We start from the raw sequence: 22,924 nt of genomic DNA on the forward strand, positions 1-22,924 counted from the left end.
CCCGCGATGATTGCCTTGCGAGGGATTATTGATTGGGTCATCCGCCCTGTAGAAAAGTATAGCAGCTTACACTACGGAGCTCACTACATCATCCAGAATTGTCATCATTGAATAACAAACGACTAAACTATGACTAGCCAGCCTTAGTCCTACGCCGTTATTAATTTATTGTTAGAAGTCTCAGATAGAATGTCACCATTGTTTTCCGCCTCCTAGACACATGTATTTCCGGGACCCAGTCCTACCTTATTGACTCGAACCCCCACCCTATTGTGGCAATAATCCGGACTGTCACAAGTACAGTACAAAGTACTCTGTAATTAACTTTAGGTGGTTATCATATCATCTCATATGAGATCCGTCCAGCCCCCTCCAAAATATAACATCATGGGCCCAGGCAAGTGGCAGATCAGCCGTCTGGGAATTATGACAGATGCCATCACTTCCTCCACTATGACATCGTTCTCGGCTTAGAAATCCAGTCTTCATGACGGAGATGGTCGGGCAGCAGGAGTATCAGCGGCAGCATCATCAGCATCATCAGCATCATCAGCATCAGCATCATCCTCGTAATCTGCAGGCGATCAGGCAGGTGATATGGAAGATGCTGATATCAATCAATCTATCGCATCCATCAACTTCCGGCGGCGCGACCGGCCGAAAACAGGATGGTTGCCCGGGACAACCCCGCCGCCCGCAGCATGTTTACACCCTCCGCTTCATGCGCGGCGCAGTTCATCTCCAGCCGTTTGGCAATGGCGTATGGTCTCCATCGCCCATATGCCGATTAGGTTAGACAGTGGAGGAAGCATGCTCGTTCTTCTTGCCTTGTCCCCGAGCCTTGGAAGTCTTCAAATGCCCGGCCCACCCACCTGAGGTTGGCGTTCGTTCCGGTGTGTGTGTGTGCGTGTGTGTGTGTCCCTTGCCCCCCCCCCCCGTCTGCTCTTGTCGTGTCTATCGGTGCTGGCTGTCACTGCTAGTCAGTCTAACAGCGGGCTCTGCTTTCACGCGTCTTTTCTTCCTCTTCCTTGTCGTGTCGGGTTTGATCTTCGTCTCTGCTGCATTCATAGATATTTCGCAATTTCTGGGTCTTCTTCGATGTCTGTTGTTACCTTCAGCTGCATGTCGCTACTGTCTCATTTCGCCTAAAACCGTCCCTCGCCTTCTCGTCGTCATTGCCGTCATTCCGCGTCGCTGGTGATTCTTTGTCTTGTTGTGCTGGGGCAACTGCACTGTGAGTAATTTATGCCTAACTACTCCGTCCTACTCCATCACCCTACTCCACATCCATACTAACCAGATCCGCGATTCTCAAGTCAGCTGCAGGCATAAGGGTAATTCTTCGAAATGGCACCCACTGTGGAATCCCCCAGCATCTTTGACGACGCCACACGAAACCCTTCCAGGCCCTCGGTTTTCCGAGCATTCTTGTCCCCGAAATCTCACAAACGAAACTCCTCTGCGGATGACGCCTTCCCCTCCAAGGCCTTTTATACAAGCCAGCCTTCCGACGGTTCCACTACACCGCCTCGCGATGGGGCCTTTGCGTCATTCAACCAACAACCACTCACCGAAATAGCCCCAAACCGGGAATCGGCAGACATTGGCTCAGCCCAGAGATCGCCGGGAAAGCAGGGGAAGAATACACTGCACAAGAAGACCAAGAGTGCGGTCTCCCTGAAGTCCCTCAAGAGCTACATGGAGCGAAAAGAACCCAAGCCGGAGGAGGCCCTGGATGTTGACGCGCAGAACTTGAGGCCAAAGAAGGCGAAATCAGCCAACAGCCTCTCTGCTATCCTGAGAAGATCACAACGCGGAAACAAGACGGAGGGTACCAAGATCGCTAGGGATAAGGAGAACCGAAGTCCATCGGATTTAGTTAACGGCATGCCCTCACCCGCCTGGGATCAGTTTGTGCCGCCCTTGTACCCCGACCAAGCCGGACTGTCTCCAACACAGAACAAGCGTAGAACCATGCAAGAGGAGACATCACCATGTACACCTAGGGCATATGGACCGACACATCAAAGTAATATCTGGGACTACGAACAGCAGCCATCTCCCACTCCTCGCACTTTGCGAACTGAACCCAAGCCGCGACCGAAATCAGACTACCTCGCTGGTAGCCGCAGGATGAAGGAAGTCCTGGCCCCTTTACAGGCCTTGTCTTCAGACAAGACGGCGACGGCGGACACATCGGGATCGTCGCCATCCAAGCGATTCGGAAGGCCTCGAGCGTTGTCACGGCCAGAGAAGGGTGAGAAGGCTGAGCTTGCGCGAGAGCAGAGCCCAAAGGTCTCTCGCGTTCAGGCAGCCATCTCCGCTTTGAATGCTAAGGAGCAGGAGGCTGAATTGCGGAAACGCCTAAATCCAAAGGAACTCGACTCGGAATTCGAGAAATTGCTGGTGAGCCTTCCCGTCGCGCGACCCCCACTCAAACAAGGCAGCTCTAATGATTGGGACAGGATGCGCGGAACATTCCTCACAACATGCGAGACAAAATGCGATCTTTGGACACCAACATCAAGGCTGATTTCATCCTGAAAGATCGAACAGAGAACGCGACCCCACATACTGCCAGCAGCGGTGCGAATGACAGTACCGGTCGTCGCGGGCGTAGGAAGGAGCACAAGGAAGAAAGACAGAACTATGATAGCAAAGGTTCACGATCCCGATCCAGGAGTCGTGGTTTCAGTTTTTCCAAAGGCAGCTCGTCGCCCAAGAAGCGCCCGGACAGTGGAAGCTTCTACCGTCGTCCCAAATCCGCCGATTACTCTTTGCCCGCGGGCTTTTCTAAACTTTTGACGCCCAATGCTTCTACCACTTCGCTTTCCGCGACTGCGCGCGATACAGCCACTGACCCATCAGACTTTGTCCACTATTTGAGGGAGATTCAGAAACCTGAGATGGTAGAGATTGGCAAAATACACAAGCTTCGGATTCTACTGCGCAATGAGACTGTCAGCTGGGTTGACGCGTTCATTGCAGATGGTGGCATGGACGAGATAGTCCAGTTACTTTATCGCATCATGAAAGTTGAGTGGAGGTGAGTAGTAAATCCGGATTGGTAAGGGAAATCTCAAGTTCCCAGTGCTAATACTTCCCACAGAGAAGAACACGAGGATAATTTGCTTCACGAGACTTTACTATGTCTCAAAGCTCTTTGCACTACCTCTATCGCACTCGAGCACCTCTCCAAAATTGAAGGAGAACTCTTTCCAGCCTTACTCAAGATGCTCTTTGACGAGGAGAAGAAAGGACCCAGTGAATTTACTACCCGAGGGATTATTATCAACTTGATTTTCACCCAGCTTTCGGCTGTGTCCTCGGATGAGATGGCTGCTGACCGCGCCTCGCGGATCCTCTCGTACTTGCGTGACCCTTCGCCATCCGAAGAAAACCAACCGCTAACTTTCATTGCGAACATTTACCAGTCACGTCCTTACCGAGTCTGGTGTAAAGAGGTTACGAATGTGAGCAAAGAAGTTTTCTGGATCTTCTTGCATCATCTGAATGTCATTCCGACCCCGAAGGATGAAACACCTTCATCAGCAACATACCGAGAGCGACACTTCCCGGTCCCTCGGCCGCCGGTGCCAGCTGCTCCCTATGTCGGCGGTGTCGAATGGGATGCTACCAATTATCTGGCGGCTCATCTAGACCTACTGAACGGGATCGTGGCGTCTTTGCCCACTACCCAGGAGAGAAATCAACTGCGAGCTGAGCTCCGAGCTTCAGGGTTCGAAAAGGTCATGGGCGGGACTTTGAGGACTTGCAAGGAGAAGTTTTATTCCTCTGTGCACGATTGTCTCCGCACATGGGTTGCCGCAGCAATCGATGATGAGTGGCCGCACTTGCCTGTTCGTGAGGGACCTCCTCGCCCGGAGATTCGGTCACCATCCAAATCTCCGGTCAAGGCAGCAGGTGGAAGCCCTAAGAAGGGTCTCCTGGACGAGCAGCCTCCCAAGCTGGAACTGGCGCTGGACGTCCCTGCCAGTACCGGAGTGCCTCCGAGCAATGTCATTGGCAATTGGCTGTAGACCTTACTGATTCGCGATCGGTGTTGTTCACATGCTAGGTACCCTGGCCAGTCATAGCACCTTTGCTGAGACTGTTTATCCCGACAGGGCCTGTTTATGCAATCGTTGCCGGGAGGTCCAACATTGCTTGATTTGATTAGTTTTCTTGTCCCATCTTTCTTTCTGACGATTGCGGAGTATTTGGGATTGAAAGGCGCTGGCATTTTCTAAGGTGTTTTGGGTGCATTTGTCCGTTCCATGACGGCCACGGCGAAATGACTTGACGACGGCAACAGGGCCACAGACCTGACTGGGAAATCATCTGACGTTCTTTTTTTTTGTATTCGTTTCCTTGCGAGCATGGTCAGGCAGTTCAATCGTTTTCTCCTGTTGGACAGACACGCTAGGGCTGCGCGCTTTTCACGACCAACAGTCTAGTACTTAAGGTTTTCTTGGATGTTATTATTCTATCTTTCTTGTACATGGACAGGGTAATATACAGTATGCGGGTCCTAGGCCTTGTTCTCCACGCATCTTCGACTCTGCTCTATCCTCGCTCGATGTATAGCAACCGCTGCACAGCCATGGGTGGTAGAACCACTTACTCTCGATCCTTCTCCCCGGCGGCCTCCCTCACGGGCCTCGGCGGCGCAGGCGTGGAAAATGCCCCCTTCAACCCTCCAAAGAAAGCCTTCCGAATCTATACAACTTATCAGCCCCGTCCAAGCCCCACACCAATTGCCCAGAGCACTCGCAAGCAGAACAAAGGGTGAGCAAATAAAGCCTTACCTCATCAAAAGGACTTCCCCTCTCATCCCACTCCATAAACAACATCGCATAAATCAGAACAACTGTCACACACACAGATAATAATCAAGTCAGTAACCCATTCACCACAGCCACAGTGTCCAACAACCCCCCCCCCCCCCCAGTCCCCCCTCCCCTTTCCCCACCCCTCCATCTCCACCCCCCTCCTCCAAATCTAAAAGTCCAGCGGGGGAAAACTTACACCCAATACTAAACCACTGCACCAACTTAGTGAACTTGGTCCACTTGGGCCGGGCGTACTTCAGCGCCGCGCGCCGCCGGTACTTGCGCTCGAGCCGGAATTGGTGCTTCGGCGAGAGCTTCGACATGTCCGGAGGCCATTGGCGCTTGGGTTTGTAGGGACTGTAGTAGGCGGTTGTGCTGTTGTGGTCGTGGCCATGGTCGGGTTCGGGTTCGGCGTGGGATTCGTCGGTCGAGGGCGGAGGGGTCTTAGGGCTCGGGGTGCTGGTTAGGCGGAACGGGGAGGGGGAGGGTTTGGGATGGGTGGTGGTGAAGGTCCGGGTTGGGCTTTTTGTCTGTGGGTGGTGTTAGTTTCGAGGGTACCGGTGGTGAGGGAGACGAGACGTACTTGGTGCGCCGCGGAGAGGATGCCCGGGCGGATGGTGATCGGGGGGTTATTGTGGGTGCGGAGGAGGCATTGTGTGGGGAGGGGACGGGCTGTTGGGACAGCTGGTGGTAGGAGAGAGGTCGGGAGGAGGCGGGCGAGGCGCATTGGGACTGCTGGGTGGGTAGTGTTATGCTGTGGTGCGAGGTTGGAGGTTGAAGGATTGGAGGATTACTTGGGTGTGCGATGCTCGGCGGTTGAGTTGAGGCGCAAGGCTTATTTTCTTGGGTTATCGCGGGATAGGCCGGCAGAAAAAGATGGTCCGCGGTGCGCGGTGCGCGCGCGCACTCGCTCGCCGCCTTGGGGTTTACCGCCTTCTGGATTTATGCTTGCTGTTTGTGCTTGAGGGAGAGAGCCCGGGTGTATGTGCATGGAGGGACTAATGTTGGGTACATACGGAGTGGGAAGCTACACATGGCTTTGAGCTAGCATGGTTTTTCGTCAAAGCAGTAATGGTGTCTGTCATCCATGATGATACAAAAGACAGAACAGATATTACATCTAGTCTGGAAGCATATATAGGGAGCGCTTGAATTTATCAGCAGCCGAGATAGTACTATGCTCCAGTATCCATGACAATGACTGACCCCATCACATGCAAGTAAATCTGGTATTATACTGCTGATCTCATGACGACGATGCAGATAATCAGCCTGGTCATCGGCCAGTCAAGGATGGATCCCCAACATCCGTCTTCACATGAATCTCCATGCTTTCGGCGATCCCGTGACCCATCCCCACGGACTAACAATAATGCGGCCGAGCCTCGGTACTTTCACAGGATTAGTTACCTATTATTATTCACCAACCAGTAACTAAAGAGCTGGTAGGCCGGGGTTAACCTGAATGACTTTCTCCACGCTGTCTCTTCCCCGGACTTCCGTCTTATAAGAGCCAAAAGGAGTCCTGCTGCATCTTTTTTCTGATCCTGGTTTTGTCAAAATATCGTTCCTCCCCTCCCCTTGCTGTCAGGACACACTTATCTCACCCCCTTCCTTGTCTTCATTTATTGACGTCATTATGTCCTCTCGTACGTTATCACCCCTCCAAGGCAACACACCCCGGAATTTCCAAGCTAACAGCAGTATTACAGCCCAGCAACGTCTCAGCCAGGTGGCTTCTCACTTCGGTCCCGGAGGCAAGAAAGGCGCTGCAGCCCTCACGGAGAAGAACCCCGATGATATTGTTGTGACATGTGCTCTGCGGACGGCTCTCACCAAGGGTGGAAAGGGCGGCTTCAAGGATACCGCCGCCGCCGACCTGCTGGCAGGTGTTTTCAGGGCGGTGATCGACCGGAGCAACATCGACCCCAGCGTCGTCGAAGACATCGCTGTCGGATCGGTTCTGCCCCCTGGTGGTGGTGCTACTGAGTTCCGTGCGGCTGCGCTCGTCGCTGGATTCCCTGAGACCGCGGCTGTGAAGAGCTTGAACCGGCAGTGTTCCAGTGGCCTTCAGGCTATCGTTGACATTGCCAACGCTATTCGATCCGGTATGATTGAGGTTGGTATTGGTGCTGGTGTTGAGAGCATGTCCTCGCAGTATGGGTAAGTGTCGCACTCCCCCCTTCTCACTTTACCTGAGCACGAACTGACCCGGATCCTGAAACTAGTCCCGGCGCCGTGACCGAATTCTCCGAGCTGCTGGAGAGCCACCCGGAGTCCGCCAACTGCAAGGTGCCCATGGGTGTCCTGTCGGAGCAGATGGCCAAGGACCGGAAGATCACGCGTGCGGCGCAGGACGCCTTTGCTGCCTCCTCCTACCAGAAGGCGGTCAAGGCGCAGAAGGCCGGGCTCTTCAACGAGGAGATTGTCCCCCTGCAGGTGAAGTGGACCGACCCCAAGACCAACGAGGAGAAGACCATCACCGTCAAGGCCGACGACGGCATCCGCGACGGCATTACCGCCGAGTCGCTGGGCAAGATCCGGCCCGCCTTTGCCAAGGACGGCTCCATCCACGCCGGTAACGCCTCGCAGATCTCCGACGGCGCCGCCGCCGTGCTGCTGATGAAGCGGTCCACTGCCGAGCGTCTCGGCCAGAAGATCATCGGCAAGTACGTCACCGGCAGCGTCGTGGGTGTGAAGCCCCTGCTCATGGGCATCGGCCCGTGGAAGGCGATCCCCGTGGCGCTGGAGAAGGCGGGCATCACCAAGGACGACGTCGACATCTACGAGATCAACGAGGCCTTCGCTTCGCAGTGCGTGTGGTGCGTCAACGAGCTGGGGCTGCCGCAGGAGAAGATCAACCCCAAGGGTGGCGCTATCGCTTTCGGTCACCCGCTCGGCTGCACTGGATCCCGGCAGGTCAGCACGCTTCTGACGGAGCTGAAGCGGACTAACAAGAAGATCGGTGTCACCAGCATGTGTGTTGGTACGGGTATGGGTATGGCCGCCGTGTGGGTGGCGGAGTAAGCAGTTGGACGAGGGGGAAAAATTAGAATGAGCTGGCTTCATGTGAATCTTCTCTCCTTTTTGTCTTAGTATATAAAGAGCGGGCTTCTCTTAACGTTTGTGCTCTCCGCCGTTGTTTTGGACGTTCGGGCTTTGGATTAAGTCTAATACCATGAGATATCTTCCATCCTCGCCATCTAGAACTCTTCCAGATAGTATATACCGGTGTCCAACTCCGTATAGATAAATGGAGCAGGCGTAAGCCCCAGAACCCTCAAACTCAAGCACATGGACACCATTTCCCACCCACCAACACCCACAAGAGAGGAGATCTAAATCTTCCCACGAAACCGCTTAAAGGCATCGAACACACTCACTCCCTGCCCCACAGCCTCCTTCACCCGATCATCCATCGCCACCAACTTAGGCATCGTCTCCAAAACGGCATCGAGCAGATCGCGCGGAATAGCCACCACGCCTTCAACCGGATCACAGACAATGATATCTCCCTGTGTGTACCACATACCCGCCGCAGCAGCAGGTTAGCCAAACGCAACGCAACCCTTCCCCCCCCCCCCCTTTATCTCAATCCAGGATAGGTATAACATACAGGCTCAACAACCACCCCACCCACATCAACAGCGACATTGCGGGCGACCGCCTTCGCCTCCGCCCCACTCCCCACTGTCGACGTCCCCCGCGCCCACACGGGGAGCCCACACTCCATAAACTCGGCGAGGTCGCGCACGCGCCCGTTCAACACCGCCCCCTTCACGCCTAGGTACTTCATGCGCAGCGCCATGATCCCGCCCACGACCGCGCAGTGTTGTGCTGGGGGTTGGTCGACAACCACGATGGTGTCCGGGTCGACGGTGTCGACCCAGTGCGTGTTCGGGGGGATGGTGTGCGCATTGTCGTTGCTCGCTGCGGGGATATCGTCGTGTTTGGAGATGAATTTGATGGTTGAGGCTGGGGCGATGATTTTGGTGGTGCTAGGGCTTGGGGGATGGGGGTGGGCGTGGGGGTAGGGGGCTTTGTTTCTTGGTGGTTAGGTCGCTTTGCTTTGTTTTTGCTGGCTGGGTGGGATTTTGGTGATGGTGCTGCTACTTACTTAGGTCGGCGAGGTGGCCGGCGCGGGCGGGGGTTCCTGGGGCTGGGGTTTGGAGTTTGAGGAGCGCATCGGAGACCTAGTTGTTTGTGCTGTGAGTGGGGATCTGGGCATCTGGGGATCTCTGGGTGGGTGGGTTGTTGATGGATTTGTGCAAGGTGCGTGGTGTTACGTACGTCGCAGGCGGAGTAGTTGTGGAGGATGCGTAGCTTTTCTTCGAGGGGGGTTGGTGTTGGCATGTTGGTAGGGAGTTGGTGTCTTTGTTTGAGGATTGGGAGGGGGAGTGGATGGTGGTGGTGATTGTGGAGGAGTGAGATAAGTCGATGCGGGGTGAATCCGGGGCAATGGAAGAGTCGCGGAGGTTTATGCGGAGAGCCTCTGGGTTAACTGGTAGGGATTGAAGCGTGGGATTCTGGCTCTGAGGATAGTATGGATTGCGAAGAGGACTGTCGAGGTTCGTATCAGGTTCAATGGTAGATAGCATGCCTTTATGCTTCAAGCTGCTGATTGTCGTCGAGCATGTGGAATAACCGAGGATCGGAGGATTGACATCATTGGCAGCTGTATAGTGGCAGAGGTCATTGGAGAGTCGGATCAAAGGGGGCTTTTTAGTGAGAGTGAGTCAACTTAATCAAGTGTGTCTTGTTGGAGGTATGCCTTTTAGTTGTGCAGCACATGTATCCGATGCAGATACAGACAGACAGTTGATGATTGGTATACTATAGAAGCAGGCAAGAACGTGACTGAGGTGCCCCCAAACGGGTAATTCTCCACAATATCCATCCATCATCCATCCAGATGAACTGCCGGACACTCCCGGCATTCACAAGCTTTGACTCGGCCCCCGAAACGAATTGACCTCAACTCAAACCCAGCGACGAACCATGGCTGCAACACCAACATATACTCCCGATAAGCTGGAGCTCTACCTGGAGCGCATCGGGTTCCCTAATGCCACTCCTGGTAGTAGTCGACTGGAATATGTCCGCGAATCTATCCAGAAACGCCCTCTGGCCACGTTGACCGAGCTGCAGCGAGCACACCTAACCTCGATTCCGTGGGGGAATTCGGGGCTTCACTACTCAGCGCACCACTCCATCTCCATCCGTCCGGCATGCGTCTTCGAGAAATTGGTGTCCCGCCGGCTCGACGGCTACTGCATGGAGAATACTATGCTGTTCTACCATGTCCTCCGATCGCTGGGGTACACGGTCTACCCCACCGGAGGGCGAGTGAACACTGCAGCCTCCGATGCGTCGACCGACAGCCGCAACTGGTTCTTTGTAGGCATGTAAGTGGCGCGACCGTTCCCGTTGCATGCTGCTGCGAACCCAACGCCGAGAAACTCATGCGCAATGTTACACCACAGGGGACACATGGTCCTGGTTGTGACCATCGACGGCGAGAAATACGCGGTATGGCTGTCGGATTTTACCCCCGAGCACAAATCGGATGATATCCCGACATTGCTCTTTGTCTACATCACGCTGCTAACCCTCGTATCGGACAGGTGGACGTCGGGTTCGGCAGCAACGGGCCTACCTGCCCCTTGCCGCTGCAGCATGGAAGCGCGCGGGTGAATATAGCCCCGTCGGAAATGCGGCTCATCTACGATACTTTGCCCGAGTTCGTGGATCAGACGCAGAAGGTTTGGATTTACCAGGTCCGGTATACGCGGGACAGCACCTGGATGCCCATGTACTCGTTCTCCGAGGTGGAGTTTCTCCCGCAGGATCTCGAGGTCATGAACTTTGCCACCAGTCAGCGGCGAACGAGCTGGTTCACCCAGACGCTGGTTTGCACGCGGATGCTGCTTGATGACAGCGGACAAGGAGTTAAAGGGCTCTGTATCCTGGCCGGAAACACAGTGAAGGTAAGGGCAGCCGGACATTCGGAGGTGGTCGAAACCTTGAAAAGCGAGGACGACCGCGTCAAGGCGTTGGCCAAATGGTTCGATATGCACTTCCAAGAGCATGAAATCGAAGGCATTCGCGGGTTGGTCTCTCAAATCAAATAGAGTGTTTGGACATTTTTGGAATTCTACCGTGGCAGCGAGGAAATCGCTGGCTCGCAATAATTGTACAGATGACAGAGAATGAGGTTATTCTTTCTAACCCGAGGCGTGGATATTTCTCTCAAAGCTAATGCAGGACGAACAAATGAGGCACAAATAGAAAATTGCAGACATGGCGCAGGGATCGCCTTAGTAAATCCGTTTCTCGAGCTGCAGCACAGGTCAGTCGTCTGAACAGGAAGCGCGCATGGCAATCAAAAGCAAGTAGCATTGTACCTTCCAGGGGTTGTTGAGTTCGAAGCCCGTGGGGGCTGTGGGGTTGGCCGATTGACCTCGGAATATTCCTGTCATTCTTTGATCTCTCTCCATCACTGCGGCGAAGTCAATCGTTAGCTCCATGGCTCCTCTCCAAGACGTCGATCGCGCATGCGTAAAATTCCCGGAAAACGTTCGTTATGCATTGGGGTGGAATCGCTAAGGATGGATCACATACTTTGCTGCTCTGCTGTTAGCGCGCAAGGTCATTCAATCGCACACAAGGGGTATAACTCACTCTATCCCACAGGTCAAGGTTCCAACGCGGCTGCTTCCAGCCGTTGGCATAATACTTAACGGCCCAGATACCACCAGCACCAGCAGTGAGGGACTGTCACGTCATGATCAGTCAAACCGAGCGCGAGGACGAATTGCGGAACAACAATTGGCAGGACCTACACCGATGATGATTCCAAAAGGAAGCAAGGCCTCGAAGGGGACACCCATGATGTGTAGTGCTAGTGTAGTGAAGCGGCAGACGCAACGGGTAAACGCGGGGGAATGAAGTCGTGGAGGAATTGACTGGCGAAGTTGAAGCCCGCCGGAGGTTCGAACGAGAGTCTGGCGGATGACCCAAAGCGGCTTAGGCGGGGCGGTGACCCGGCCGTGGATGAGTCAGCAGCGGCACTCAACCTCACAGGGACAGGAGAAGCAGAAGGGGCGAGTGCGTAGATTCCGGGAAGTCGCCTGTAGACGGCCTTCTTCAGCTGCTGAGATTCTTTCCCTACGGTCCTTGCTATTGAATTCAGGGTACATTGGCTGTGCTCGTGGGAGAGGTATGTCTTCTCGTATCTGATAGCTTGACGCGTTCCATCCGCCATTGTTCCATCCCGCTCCTCTCCCATCTTTCCCTTCCACTGACAGCTGTTTTGATTGCGCCTGCGCTCAACTTATTAACTGCGGGTTCTCAGCGCAACTCCTTTACTCGCCGATCTCGAAGTCGCATTCGCTGGCGCCCCGGGCAACTTGTTCTATGATTCCCCATGCCCATTCACTGCGGCGCCAGATGATTGTCTACTTTTGCGGGGAGCCTGTATAGTTTCAACTGCTGGGCTGCCTTCTGCCTGCTACGGATTCCCTCTATTTTCGATTCGAAGTGTCCGAGACAATTCAATACCCGTTGGTTTTGGCGACCGTTGCAACCGCTGTAACACAACATGCCGGCAATAGTGCCGCCGGTCGATGACGACCTGGACAACAATACCCCCGCAGATTTGGTGGACAGTGAGCAGGATGCTGAAGGGGAAGAGGACACAGATCTCTATCAGATGGACCAACAGCTACAGGACGCTGTGCACCGCGCTCTTTCGGGCGAGCCTGTTGAGAACACCCCGGCAGCTGGCCCTGACGATGAACTGGATGCTGAAGGCGAAACCGATACTGAGATGGACGTGGACGGCGCTCCGCTTGATGCTGATCCGGTTGGCGCCGTGAAATTACCCAAGGAAGCTCCGACCGAGGACGACGAAGATGTTGTTTCGGGCCCAGCAGATGCAGACGCAGACGAAGACCCTGCTTCTGAGCATCGCAGCGACAGCGAGCAAGAACAAGATGATGCATCGGGTTCGTCGTCAAGCAGTCAGGAAACGGACGATGAGTGGGAAGGAGAAAGCAATGACCATGAGGATGCGGAGGCGGAGAACACGGTCCGCGGCAACTGCATGTGAGTCTAGAACCTCAATTTGGCTGCCCGTGCCCCTGACCTGCCGGGCTCCGGGCCACATCAGGGGCAGTCGCCTGAAACACCGATAACTAATATGAATTGCTCTGTGTCTAGATTCTGTGGCCAGGACGAAGACAACGATCCTAGTGAAGAGTACGAGGAGTATTTGACTTGCGGAGTCTGTGGCGATCATTGTATGTTGGCTTCGCGGCCCCATAACTTATCCAGCCGGCTGTTGGACGATCCTTACTGACTCGGAAACCGGACAGCTCACCGGCAATGCGCCCGGGAACAGAGTGCATTAGATGACGCGGAAGGTATCTTATCTCATTCCTGATCAAACCACTAATTCATGATGTGCTAAACCATGGTAGGATCCAATCCATGGCGATGTCCCACCTGCGTTCGGGAGAAGCTGCGGCCCAGCCCCAAGGAGAACGCACCAGTGCAACGAAAGGGTCGAGCTAAGAACATGCGCAAAGAATTGCTGCCAGCCCATACTGGCGAAGAAGGCTCTGACTTTCATTCAATCTTTAATACAGTAACAGTCAACGATGAACTCTTAAACAGCTCTCGGTCGCTACGAAAGAGGAAAGCCCTTTCGGCGTCGGCAGAGGTTGATGAGCATGCGCCTGTCCTACGTAAACGGCAACGGCAGACTTCACTGCGCTCCGATCGGGCAATATCCCGTGAGATGGGCGAGGTTGTTGATGGCATGTCTCCAGTTCGAACGCGCTCTCGGCGTACACGTAAGACTGAACAGGAAAATTGCCGCATCGTGCTGAAGCAATATGGGCGTCTCGTCCTAGCGTTTCGCTTAGATGAGTCTAGGTTGTCCAAAATCTTCAATTCTCGCAGCAGATCTCAAACGCGCAACCACCGGACTCCTAAGCCACCCCCGCCTGTTCCCGAGCCTCAAGCTCATTTTGCTCCTATAACGCCTGCCTCCTACTACACCCCGTTCTACTCTTTCAACGACCGCGAGATGGATGAGTCCAAGTCTAAACCTTACGGAGGTATTCTTTCTGAGGTGGACGCCGATACATCAAAGACGTTGCCGACCAACATGGATCGGGAGAAGTTCGAAATAGCCCGTCACAAAGCAGAGGAGGAATGGCAACGAAGAGTCATGCACACTGAAACCAGCGGTGAAACCGTACAGCATGCGTCACAGAAGGTCTCAGGTCCTCCGTCTAGGATCAAGTACATTAATTTTGGGGGCTATGAGATTGAGACCTGGTACGCCGCTCCATACCCGGAAGAATATAGCCGCAACCGAGTCCTTTACATTTGCGAATTCTGCCTGAAGTATATGAACTCCGACTACGTTGCGTGGCGGCATAAACTCAAATGCCCGGCGAAGCACCCTCCTGGCGATGAAATCTACCGGGAAGGGTCAATATCCATATTCGAGGTAGATGGGCGGAAGAATCCAGTCTACTGCCAGAATCTCTGCTTGCTTGCAAAGCTGTTCCTGGGTTCGAAAACTCTTTATTATGATGTAGAGCCTTTCCTCTTCTACGTCATGACCGAGTACGACGAATTGGGATGCCATTTCGTTGGGTACTTCAGCAAGGAAAAGCGCCCAAGCTCAGCGAACAATGTCTCGTGCATTCTAACACTGCCCATTCATCAGCGGAAAGGTTATGGAAACCTACTTATTGACTTTTCTTACCTGCTCACACGCATTGAGGGAAAGACAGGGTCGCCGGAGAAGCCCCTGTCGGATATGGGGTTGGTCTCCTACCGAAACTACTGGCGGCTCATCCTATCCTACCTACTACGAAGCCAAAAGACTCCTCTCAGCATCGCGGAGATCTCGGAACGCACAGGCATGACAGCCGACGACATTGTGTCGGGTCTGGAAGCGTTGCGTGCTCTTGTGAGGGATCCTGTGACCAAGACTTATGCTTTGCGCCTTGACTACAAATACTTTGAGGAGTGCATTCAAAATTGGGAGAGTAAGGGATATGTTCAGCTCAATCCAGATGCTCTCGTGTGGACACCGTACATCATGGGCCGAAGCAATCAGTCACAATTCGATCGAGCCCCACTGCATGCAGTGGCGCCCCGCGAAGGGTTAGACGAAGAGGAAAGCGAGGATGTCAAAGAATCAGGTGACGAGGAAGAGCAGCCACTATCCACTGATATCGACTTGTTGAAAGAAGACAGTACAGCTCCTCCGATCTTGAATGGGATCGTTGACCCGGAACCAAAGCAAATTCCGCATGAGCCGGCGGGACCTCCTTCTACAGATGCATTGATCAACAGTAATGGTTTCCGCCCGCCGCCTACCACATCCACAAAGTCCAACACCGCGGCCGAGACCAATCCCGTTAATGACATACCTGCATGGAGATTCGAGATCTGGCCTCCTGTTCAGGCTCCATCCTACAAAAAGCGCCCTGGCCGACCGTGGGGAAGTCGGACACACCTCAAGACGGCCTCGACACCGACTACCGTCCGCACTAGCGGTCGCAACACTCCTCGCAGATCATCGGTGCTGGCATCCATGACTCCTAGTGCGAATCAGATGAGCGTCCGCCGCGGCCGGAGTGCCAAGCTCATGGAGTCTCCCGCTGCTGATTCGGGCAGCGTGGAGCCAAACGGCACTGAGAATGAACGAGGCAAGGATATCGAGAACATGGCAGCCGGCCACTTGGAAGAGATGTCACCGACCGCGATGCCGTTGGAGACTGAGAAGCAAATGAACCGCACTGATGGTGATGATGCAACGCCTACGTTGAACGGCAGCGGGGTTTGTGGGAATAGTGCGGACAACGAAAGTGTCGAAAGCCCAATAACCGAAGCCCCCGCGACGGCCAAAGGTAAGAGCACCGAAAAGAAAACCAAAGTCACCAAATCGGTGAATCGGAAATCGTTGGTCGAGCAACTTGAAATGGTCATTCCTGCCGACGACGAGAGTGTCAAGGTTCATGAGAACAGCATGCCAGAGCAAGCAGTAGCCAACGGAGTCGATGCGGATGGTGATGTTGTGATGGAGTCATAATTCTTTGCGAGTTTGATGAACGATGACGGGAGGACTGCATACTCTCACGGGTTAACTTCTGAGCAGTTTCTCTGGAGAAGGGAGAGACTCGAGGCGTTATGCATTACTCTTTTGGGAGTGGATATCTCTTTTTCGTCGCCAACTTCATGGGGGAGTATGTTTTCATGACTAGGATTGTTGGCTTCCTGCTTTTCTTGTACTTTGCAAGCACGGCGTGGGCTGGAAAACCCGGAGTTTTTTTTGGATTCTCACTTGTCAGTGCACAGAAAGAGACGTCTTCTTACGATGTCTTTCTTAGCCTTCCAGCGATTGAATCTTCCCTTTGAGCCTGGGCATCTGTTACTTTCATTGGTTCGTCGTCCGTCATCTAAGCGATTGGCCTGTTTCATTTTTCTTCTCGTCTTCTCCCACAGATACATTGCTCGATCTTTGGTCAACGGAGTTGTTCCAGGCTGGAATCTCTTTGATTTTTCTCATCTGAGTCACTTTCTACTTATCATGTAATGTAGTCCCCCGAGCTCTCTAGACAGTGTGACGCTTGCGAACAGCTGGGATTGTTCTCTTTTCTGCACTTAAACCAGTGGAGGCAACGCTGCTCATCTGAATGAGACAGAACCGGTATACCTCCATGGTTCCTGAATCCTCACGGCTGTGAACTACGTGTACTTCCCTGAAGGGGATAAGTCCTGAAAGAACTCCGCTGTTTTCTGCAGTTTTTGTATGGCCTTGCCCTTACCGGATGTATGTATGTATGTGAGCATCCCTTGGGAACCTCCATATCATGCGTGCTATGCCACAGCACCGCAACCTTGCCGGCCTCGATGAAACATGCCGGTCCTTCCAACTTTTGATCAATGTTCTGCGTGCGTACCGGACTGGTGCCAGACTACGCCGGCAATACCGTCGATGGTGCACAACACAGTACCGACAGCAGACATCATGTTACATTTATAGTCAGATAGATAGCCATACTAGATCGGAAGTCACATCGGCTCTCGCCCCCCTCGCCCCCACATCCGTCGTCTAGATGGACAGTAAGGGCGCGGATAGACAGACGCAAAAGAAAAAAGTGTTAGGGAAGATTCCGTGTGCCCGACTAAACGATCAGGGCCGAAGAAAGAATTCCCGGGATATCCGCTCAACAATCCCTGCTTGTTGATGTAGTCGGAGTGGAGGATCTCGGACGGGATAGGTTGGTTGTTGGTTGCCTGTGAGTAATTAGAAAGTATCGTACTGAACCTCGAAGCCCTCCACCCGTCCCAACCCTGCCAGCGGCGATTTACGAAGATTCACTGCACACTTTCTTAGATACGGAATACGGTAGACGGTAGTCTAGAGTCTCCCGGGGGGTGGGGGGGGGGTAATCCTCCTAAGTCAGATGATATGGCGGTTTGCTGGCCGCACCTACTTGAGTAAGGTAGTTAACAAAAACTACCTACTACTCCTTAGGTATTCAAGGGAATAACATCCAATGCCCGCCGAATGCCTGACATACTTTTTTCTTCGTCAACGAATGCGAGTGCGTGATTCGAGGTTTACGAAAGTACTGAAGTAGAATAGAGTTCGGCCGCGCATGCCGGACCTCAAGGGGGGACCGAATCCAGGAATTGGGAGGGTGCAGCTTGCATGCGGGTTTTTGATTGGAGTACTCGTTTTTTTTTTTTTTTTTCTTGGGTGGGTTGGTTAGTAGGTGGTAGGTATTTATTGGGTTTATTGGTGATGGTTGGATTTACTGTACTGTATGTATGTATGTACTATGTATGTATGTACATGTGGTCTAAGATTTACGAAGTACGAAGTACGATGTACCTGCTAAGGGTTCTGGACTATGAGCACGATGTTGTGCTGGAGTATGTACTGTACCTCGGTGCTTGCATTATATGCAGTGTATTTGAGTTGGGCAGAGAAGCAGGACTTAATTTGATTGCCATAGTGCTATGTAGAGACTTTCACCCTAGCTAGTCTTGATGCTCTAATCCAAGTAACTTGCTGGTTGATGGATGGGATGGAGGTGATGATCTACTTAGAGTATCGGAGTGTAGTGTGCTGGTGTCGCCACAAAAACTATCTGGTGGTTAAGCGAAGGGACTCTTTTCCGATCGGCCTTCCCTCTCGACATTCTCCCCCCCCCGGGGATCTTATCTACACCACAACCCTGGGTGGACACCAAACTATGCTTCGACATTTCACCGAGAGTTTGTTGTTGCTCAACTACGGGACTCAAATTGGTTATACGATTTCCTTCGTCTGATGGACTGGTAGTGCGAAGTTTCTGAGTGGGACCACCAAGAATTGACTATTCAAGTGCGGTGCAGAAAAAGCCAGGTCAAGCAGCCGAGGAATCTCGCCAATGCACTTCATGCGCCCGAATAAGGCCGGGATGGAGTCTAGCTGCTGAGGTGGCAATGCGGCGTACTTTCGTCAAGCGTCCGTGAGACCTGCAATAATAACGGATGTTATTATTCCACCTACGTATGCCACGTGATCGCTGGACGGGCGTCGATAGTGTCTGCTCTATATAAGATAGGGAGCTGCGCGATGATGTCGACGCATGGAGCCATGGAGCTCGGGGTCACTGCATTGCCCAGATAAAGTAGGAGGCCCCAAGGACGGACTCTCATACCCCGCTCTGCATGTCCACAATTGCAGGAGCCCATTGAGAGATCGTCTGGACGTGTGGCGGACGTGGAGACAATAATGATCGTTGGGATATTTGATTGTGGCGGTGAATTGAGCGGTTCTGCAGTCGGACATCCCTTTCCTAGTGAGGATATGAAGGAAGAATCCTTCCCGAAAGAGGTTGAAGAGCCATGTGAATACGGAGTACAACAAAAGGGGAATGGGATGATCGCTACGGACGGAACAAAGAGATCGAGGGGGAGAAAAAGAAGCAAAAAAGGCAGAAAAGGGGAGATAAGCTGAAGCAGAGTCCGCCCTCCGTACTTTGGACAGAAGTCTCGGACCCCCCCTTCCCCACGTCTCGATGATAAATCATTCGATCGCTGCTGTGAGAGGCGTCTTAGCTGGCATGATATCTCGGTTTCCCGAGATGATCTGTCAGTCAAGTCAGATCTTTCCAGTTTACCTTGTCCACTTCCCTTTTGAGTAGGAGTAGAAGTAGGCCCGGGACTTTGACCGACCTGGATTAGCTAGGTTAGTGGGCCATCTGATAGGTCTGGGGGATCGTAATTCGTGACTCGCTTCTGAGGAAATCCTGCAATATCATTTGTCCTGATGCTGATGTTCTTCTGCTCCAACGACGCAATTGTCAGGAAGCTATTGTCAGGAACGAGAGTCGGATCAAGCTACTCAATTGATCTTCCTCAACCAAAAACCTCAAGCGGGACCGACCCTGAGTTCCAATCGTGCCAGAGGGGCACAAAAAACCACGAAACCAAAGTGGTGAACATCCATGGTTCAGAGGAAGGAGAGATCAGGGCGGTGATCGCAGGGCCAGAATAAGCATAACGGTAGCGTAGATTAAGCGCTTTGGCAAAGTCTGGTTCACACTGGGGATGGTCGACGGTCCGCCTGTCAACAATACCCGGGAACGGTTTCGCGTCCCCGTGCGAGAGTTCCTTAACTTGTTCTGGCCCCAAAAAGGCAACCGAACACTTCATCGTGCATTTATTTTCCCATCCCTCCCTTGCCAATCCCCCTCCAGCCCCACCAAGCAGATGTACATCGACGAAAGAGGGAACGGGGCGGCAGAAGGACTTCCCATACTTGGTGAAGACACTGTGTGTGGGAAAGCACCCAGTGGTGTGGACGACCAAGACAAGCACGTCCAACTTCAAAACTTGTCTGGCGAAAGGAAAATCAAGAAAAAAAGCCACACACCTTTCCCTCTGATACTGCCAGTCCTTTTCTTCACCACCTCTCCACCCTTACTCAACCTTCGTCCTGTAAAGTTTAACCAGCTCGCTGTGGAAGTTGAGAGGGAGCCAATTGCAGCCGAGGGAAGTTGAATCCCCATAACAGCCCCATAAGTTAACCCACAGTGGATGTTTGTGGTGTGGTGTTTCTCCTGTGTGTGTGTGCGTGTGGCTTTTTTTCTGCCGGTATTGTGATTGTTCGCCTGGCGTACGGCTGGCCTGGCCTGGTCTTAATTCAATTGACCAGAAATACGAACTCAACAATAGCCATCAACAATAAGAACAGGGGGATAGATCTCGATCGAAGTCGCTCGGATCCCCTTATTCCCCTTTAGAGCCGATTAACCCCGTCCACTATCGACTCCGTCACAACGTGGCATCATTGACCAAACGGAACTTCTTCTGAAGTACTCCGTAGGAGAATATGATCATTGGAGAAGCATCGCAATCGGAGACTTGCTGACAGGTTCCCTCCCCGTATGGCGTCGATCACAAGCCCTTCTTCAAATCCCGACCAGACGGTCCAGTCCTGAAATGGAGTCATGCTGGCCCAGTTCTAGCTCGTTACACGAATCTGGTCTTGTTTTTCCTTTCCCTCTTCCCTCGGATAATTCACTTGTTCTTGCTTGCATGACGCTTTCCGAATCCGAACCGTATCAGTCTTTGACCCCAACCCTTATCTGAGTCCGTCTTGTGTGAATTTTTTTTGTCGCCTCTCGTTCACACACCCACTCCTCCCCCCCCCCCTTCTTTTCTCCAGAATTTGCTTTTTTTTCGGGGTTTGCAGGCACAGTGATCGAATGGCCCGTCGCCTCCGGACATCCGACCCAGATTGTAAAGGCCTGGGCATTGGCCTCTTTCACCCTTGCATAAGCCGTGCCAATCTTCGGTCGCTTGCTTTTTCGCTAATCCAGTCTACGCGGTCAATCTTGCGATGAGGATTCTTAGTTTGTGCGCCATGCTGCGCCAAACCTTCGGCACGATGACGACAGGCTTTTCTTCCCACTGCTGGATAAGATGGATCCATCCTGTTGCTCTGAATAATAACGGGTTTGTTGCCCTGGAAGCCGTCCCCTCAAAGCTTGCAGGACATCCGGTCGCGGACTTCTGGGAGCCAGTAGCTCCGCAGTTGATGCGGCTAGATGCAGCTGCCACAGCCATTTATTATGTTCCAGGATCCGTATGCGTCTCGGAATGCAGTGCATCTGAGATGAGTGGCTAACGGACAGGGGAAGCAAAGAAGAGGCCAAGGAAAAAAGAAAAACAATAAACCGAACAGGCCCAGATGAACAAAAGGGGGGGGAAGCAAACAGAAAAGATACGCTGTATGGACCGAGGGAGAAGAAGCGTAATTGTCAGCCGCGCTCTTACACAGCGTGAACCAAACAACCCTCGGATTATGCACGGAGAGAGCAAGCGTAGTCCAACCAGATGGTTAACAACTATTTAAGTAAGGTTAGCTCTTCAGGGCTGCTGAATCTCCTCTGGGTCAGAATGAAGGTACTCGTCCTCGGTACAGTACTTAGGATGATCATGCTTACTTTGCCGACATTGCTTCAGCAACTCTTTGGCCAGTGCAGAAGGTCTTCCGATATCCGATGACATAATAATTGTTCCAACCAGATGGAATAGTCTTCTCGACGGGGTGAGGGAGGGGGGGTGGGAGGGGGAGCGACGGAGCCTGTGGGGAGACGCACCGTCTGCGAGCTGCGTGTCAAATCCAGGCAATGTGATGCATCCATCGAGCTAGAATCCTAGAGTGCAACAAGCTAAGCAAGCTGACTTTCCAGCCTGATCTGTTGTTCCCCACGGCTGCACGTTGAAAAGAGGCCCACACCCACTGCTATTCTTTTCTTTTTTGTTTCCTCCTCTTATAGTTGCTGCGATCACTGGCCTCTGTCGTCCAAGCCTCCTCTCCCTGCCACCTTGTCCACTCCATTCGATCCTGGCCGCAGTGGTCGTTCCATCTCCTCAACCCCAATCCGCATTTTTGTGAGGGAAACTACTACCGGACTGAGGCAGAAGCAACGTCGCAGGCGATTGATACACCCGTCTCCGAAAAAGGTAGATCGCGCGGTGGTACAAAAAGTACGAGGGCTCGAGAAGTTGCGAAGAATATCCCCGAGGGGTGTGGATTTCGATTGGGAATTGGCTGCAGGCTTTGGCGAAGGGGAAGACCGAACGGCAGGGGATCATACCTCGTGACACCGACTCGGGTTGTCGTCGCCCACCAGATCCAAAGCACCACTTGGTTGCGACCGAATCAAGAACCGCTCGCACCCTGCGGTGAGTGCGCGCGCGCGTCGCAGGAACAAAGTCAGCAGAACGAAGAACGAACGAAGTCAATCAATTCTTGCAAAGGCCGTTTCTCGCAGCAAAACAAAGACGTGTGTTCGCGCCAGGATAGCTCCGAGTGGGCCTGCAGGGCCCTGGACCCCTCGCGCTGCCCCGTCCTCTCGCCCTTGGATCCTTCTTTGTCAAGAACACGGATCCCGGTGGATGACATAAGAAGGAGCTCTTAACTCAAGGTTCGTGTCCTTGTGACGGGGATGGATGATTGTTGATACGAATTCCTTTGTGTGATGTACTCTGACCTCACTGATTCTTTGTGTCCGATTAGGATCGTTCGTGAGTGTGCAGCGCAATTGAGCCAGTACAGGCCGAGTCCCCCAGTGCGCTCACGTGTGGGTGTAGACGTGGCTGTGTGTGCATGCGTGTGGTTCTTTGGCTATCTACAGATGACCTCCTTTCTCCGCTATCGATTACGGCGATAACGATCCAATCAATACATACAGTTACGGGGGACTGGTCCGCGGACTGGAATGCTTAGACGCGCGCACCGACCAGCATCGAACAGTTCGTTGGCGCCAATTCTAGAAGTCGGAGACCCTGCGTGTGGCGCCTAGATACGGGTCCTCATCACCTGCATAAACCGGCTCCATCTCCGCGTGCACGAGGTCAAACCGTTGCGTCTGTGGGCTGGGGTTCGAGCTCGGGGAAGCGAATGGTCGTGTGCCGCAGACGCGGTGGATTCCAAGCTTAGCTCGATCAGTCCGTCGTCAGTCCGTCTGGCCCAGACGAGGTTGACTTTGGCGTCTGTT

General features: G+C 53.2%; 7 protein-coding genes across 7 annotated transcripts; 4 read left to right on the forward strand and 3 right to left on the reverse strand.

Annotated features, from left to right (window-relative positions):
• The first annotated feature begins 925 nt into the window (after positions 1-925).
• BO66DRAFT_371423 (uncharacterized protein) lies at positions 926-4,495 on the forward strand. Its single transcript, XM_025645448.1, has 4 exons — positions 926-1,234; positions 1,317-2,406; positions 2,466-3,046; positions 3,110-4,495. The coding sequence occupies exons 2-4, from the start codon at positions 1,348-1,350 to the stop codon at positions 4,038-4,040; spliced, it is 2,571 nt and encodes an 856-aa protein (XP_025505385.1). The 5' UTR covers positions 926-1,234; positions 1,317-1,347; the 3' UTR covers positions 4,041-4,495.
• On the reverse strand, positions 4,480-5,717 carry BO66DRAFT_52306 (uncharacterized protein). Its single transcript, XM_025653371.1, has 4 exons — positions 5,416-5,717; positions 5,029-5,362; positions 4,809-4,870; positions 4,480-4,719 (listed from the first exon to the last, which is right to left on the reverse strand). The coding sequence occupies exons 1-4, from the start codon at positions 5,557-5,559 to the stop codon at positions 4,621-4,623; spliced, it is 639 nt and encodes a 212-aa protein (XP_025505386.1). The 5' UTR covers positions 5,560-5,717; the 3' UTR covers positions 4,480-4,620.
• Positions 5,718-6,292: 575 nt separating this feature from the next.
• Positions 6,293-8,023, forward strand: BO66DRAFT_371427 (3-ketoacyl-coA thiolase peroxisomal A precursor). The gene is made up of 3 exons (XM_025645449.1): positions 6,293-6,481; positions 6,545-6,995; positions 7,061-8,023. The coding sequence occupies exons 1-3, from the start codon at positions 6,472-6,474 to the stop codon at positions 7,857-7,859; spliced, it is 1,260 nt and encodes a 419-aa protein (XP_025505387.1). The 5' UTR covers positions 6,293-6,471; the 3' UTR covers positions 7,860-8,023.
• A 147-nt stretch (positions 8,024-8,170) lies between these two features.
• Positions 8,171-9,386, reverse strand: BO66DRAFT_371432 (RraA family protein; the record flags this gene model as incomplete). Its single annotated transcript, XM_025645450.1, has 4 exons — positions 9,123-9,386; positions 8,946-9,025; positions 8,449-8,878; positions 8,171-8,347 (listed from the first exon to the last, which is right to left on the reverse strand). Exons 1-4 carry the CDS (start codon positions 9,183-9,185, stop codon positions 8,171-8,173), a joined length of 750 nt encoding a protein of 249 aa, XP_025505388.1. The 5' UTR covers positions 9,186-9,386.
• A 305-nt stretch (positions 9,387-9,691) lies between these two features.
• BO66DRAFT_371434 (arylamine N-acetyltransferase family protein) lies at positions 9,692-11,093 on the forward strand. The gene is made up of 3 exons (XM_025645451.1): positions 9,692-10,237; positions 10,316-10,361; positions 10,457-11,093. Exons 1-3 carry the CDS (start codon positions 9,831-9,833, stop codon positions 10,961-10,963), a joined length of 960 nt encoding a protein of 319 aa, XP_025505389.1. The 5' UTR covers positions 9,692-9,830; the 3' UTR covers positions 10,964-11,093.
• On the reverse strand, positions 10,965-11,809 carry BO66DRAFT_390788 (NADH dehydrogenase [ubiquinone] 1 alpha subcomplex subunit 1). The gene is made up of 4 exons (XM_025647101.1): positions 11,675-11,809; positions 11,510-11,606; positions 11,237-11,331; positions 10,965-11,170 (listed from the first exon to the last, which is right to left on the reverse strand). Exons 1-4 carry the CDS (start codon positions 11,720-11,722, stop codon positions 11,150-11,152), a joined length of 261 nt encoding a protein of 86 aa, XP_025505390.1. The 5' UTR covers positions 11,723-11,809; the 3' UTR covers positions 10,965-11,149.
• Positions 11,810-12,276: 467 nt separating this feature from the next.
• On the forward strand, positions 12,277-16,091 carry BO66DRAFT_52413 (putative histone acetyltransferase). The gene is made up of 4 exons (XM_025653372.1): positions 12,277-12,938; positions 13,053-13,132; positions 13,208-13,255; positions 13,313-16,091. Exons 1-4 carry the CDS (start codon positions 12,433-12,435, stop codon positions 15,946-15,948), a joined length of 3,270 nt encoding a protein of 1,089 aa, XP_025505391.1. The 5' UTR covers positions 12,277-12,432; the 3' UTR covers positions 15,949-16,091.
• Positions 16,092-22,924: the final 6,833 nt, after the last annotated feature.

The sequence above is a fragment of the Aspergillus aculeatinus genome (genome assembly GCF_003184765.1).
Source record: "Aspergillus aculeatinus CBS 121060 unplaced genomic scaffold BO66scaffold_16, whole genome shotgun sequence".
NCBI classification, from domain to species: domain Eukaryota; kingdom Fungi; phylum Ascomycota; class Eurotiomycetes; order Eurotiales; family Aspergillaceae; genus Aspergillus; species Aspergillus aculeatinus.

Bases quoted from the DNA above. Each gene is read 5' to 3' on its own strand.
- BO66DRAFT_371423 (XM_025645448.1), top strand. From the start codon at position 1,348: ATGGCACCCACTGTGGAATCCCCCAGCATCTTTGACGACGCCACACGA. The intron at 2,407-2,465 runs GTGAGCCTTCCC...TGATTGGGACAG, and splicing joins CGGAATTCGAGAAATTGCTG to GATGCGCGGAACATTCCTCA. The intron at 3,047-3,109 runs GTGAGTAGTAAA...TACTTCCCACAG, and splicing joins ATCATGAAAGTTGAGTGGAG to AGAAGAACACGAGGATAATT.
- BO66DRAFT_52306 (XM_025653371.1), bottom strand. From the start codon at position 5,559: ATGCGCCTCGCCCGCCTCCTCCCGACCTCTCTCCTACCACCAGCTGTC. The intron at 5,363-5,415 runs GTACGTCTCGTC...CACCACCCACAG, and splicing joins TCCTCTCCGCGGCGCACCAA to ACAAAAAGCCCAACCCGGAC. The intron at 4,720-4,808 runs GTAAGGCTTTAT...TAAGTTGTATAG, and splicing joins GGGGAAGTCCTTTTGATGAG to ATTCGGAAGGCTTTCTTTGG.
- BO66DRAFT_371427 (XM_025645449.1), top strand. The intron at 6,996-7,060 runs GTAAGTGTCGCA...TCCTGAAACTAG, and splicing joins AGCATGTCCTCGCAGTATGG to TCCCGGCGCCGTGACCGAAT.
- BO66DRAFT_371434 (XM_025645451.1), top strand. From the start codon at position 9,831: ATGGCTGCAACACCAACATATACTCCCGATAAGCTGGAGCTCTACCTG. The intron at 10,238-10,315 runs GTAAGTGGCGCG...GTTACACCACAG, and splicing joins AACTGGTTCTTTGTAGGCAT to GGGACACATGGTCCTGGTTG. The intron at 10,362-10,456 runs GTATGGCTGTCG...CGTATCGGACAG, and splicing joins TCGACGGCGAGAAATACGCG to GTGGACGTCGGGTTCGGCAG.
- BO66DRAFT_390788 (XM_025647101.1), bottom strand. From the start codon at position 11,722: ATGGGTGTCCCCTTCGAGGCCTTGCTTCCTTTTGGAATCATCATCGGT. The intron at 11,607-11,674 runs GTAGGTCCTGCC...ATGACGTGACAG, and splicing joins CTTTTGGAATCATCATCGGT to TCCCTCACTGCTGGTGCTGG. The intron at 11,171-11,236 runs GTACAATGCTAC...CCTGTGCTGCAG, and splicing joins AACTCAACAACCCCTGGAAG to CTCGAGAAACGGATTTACTA.
- BO66DRAFT_52413 (XM_025653372.1), top strand. From the start codon at position 12,433: ATGCCGGCAATAGTGCCGCCGGTCGATGACGACCTGGACAACAATACC. The intron at 12,939-13,052 runs GTGAGTCTAGAA...CTCTGTGTCTAG, and splicing joins ACGGTCCGCGGCAACTGCAT to ATTCTGTGGCCAGGACGAAG. The intron at 13,256-13,312 runs GTATCTTATCTC...AAACCATGGTAG, and splicing joins TGCATTAGATGACGCGGAAG to GATCCAATCCATGGCGATGT.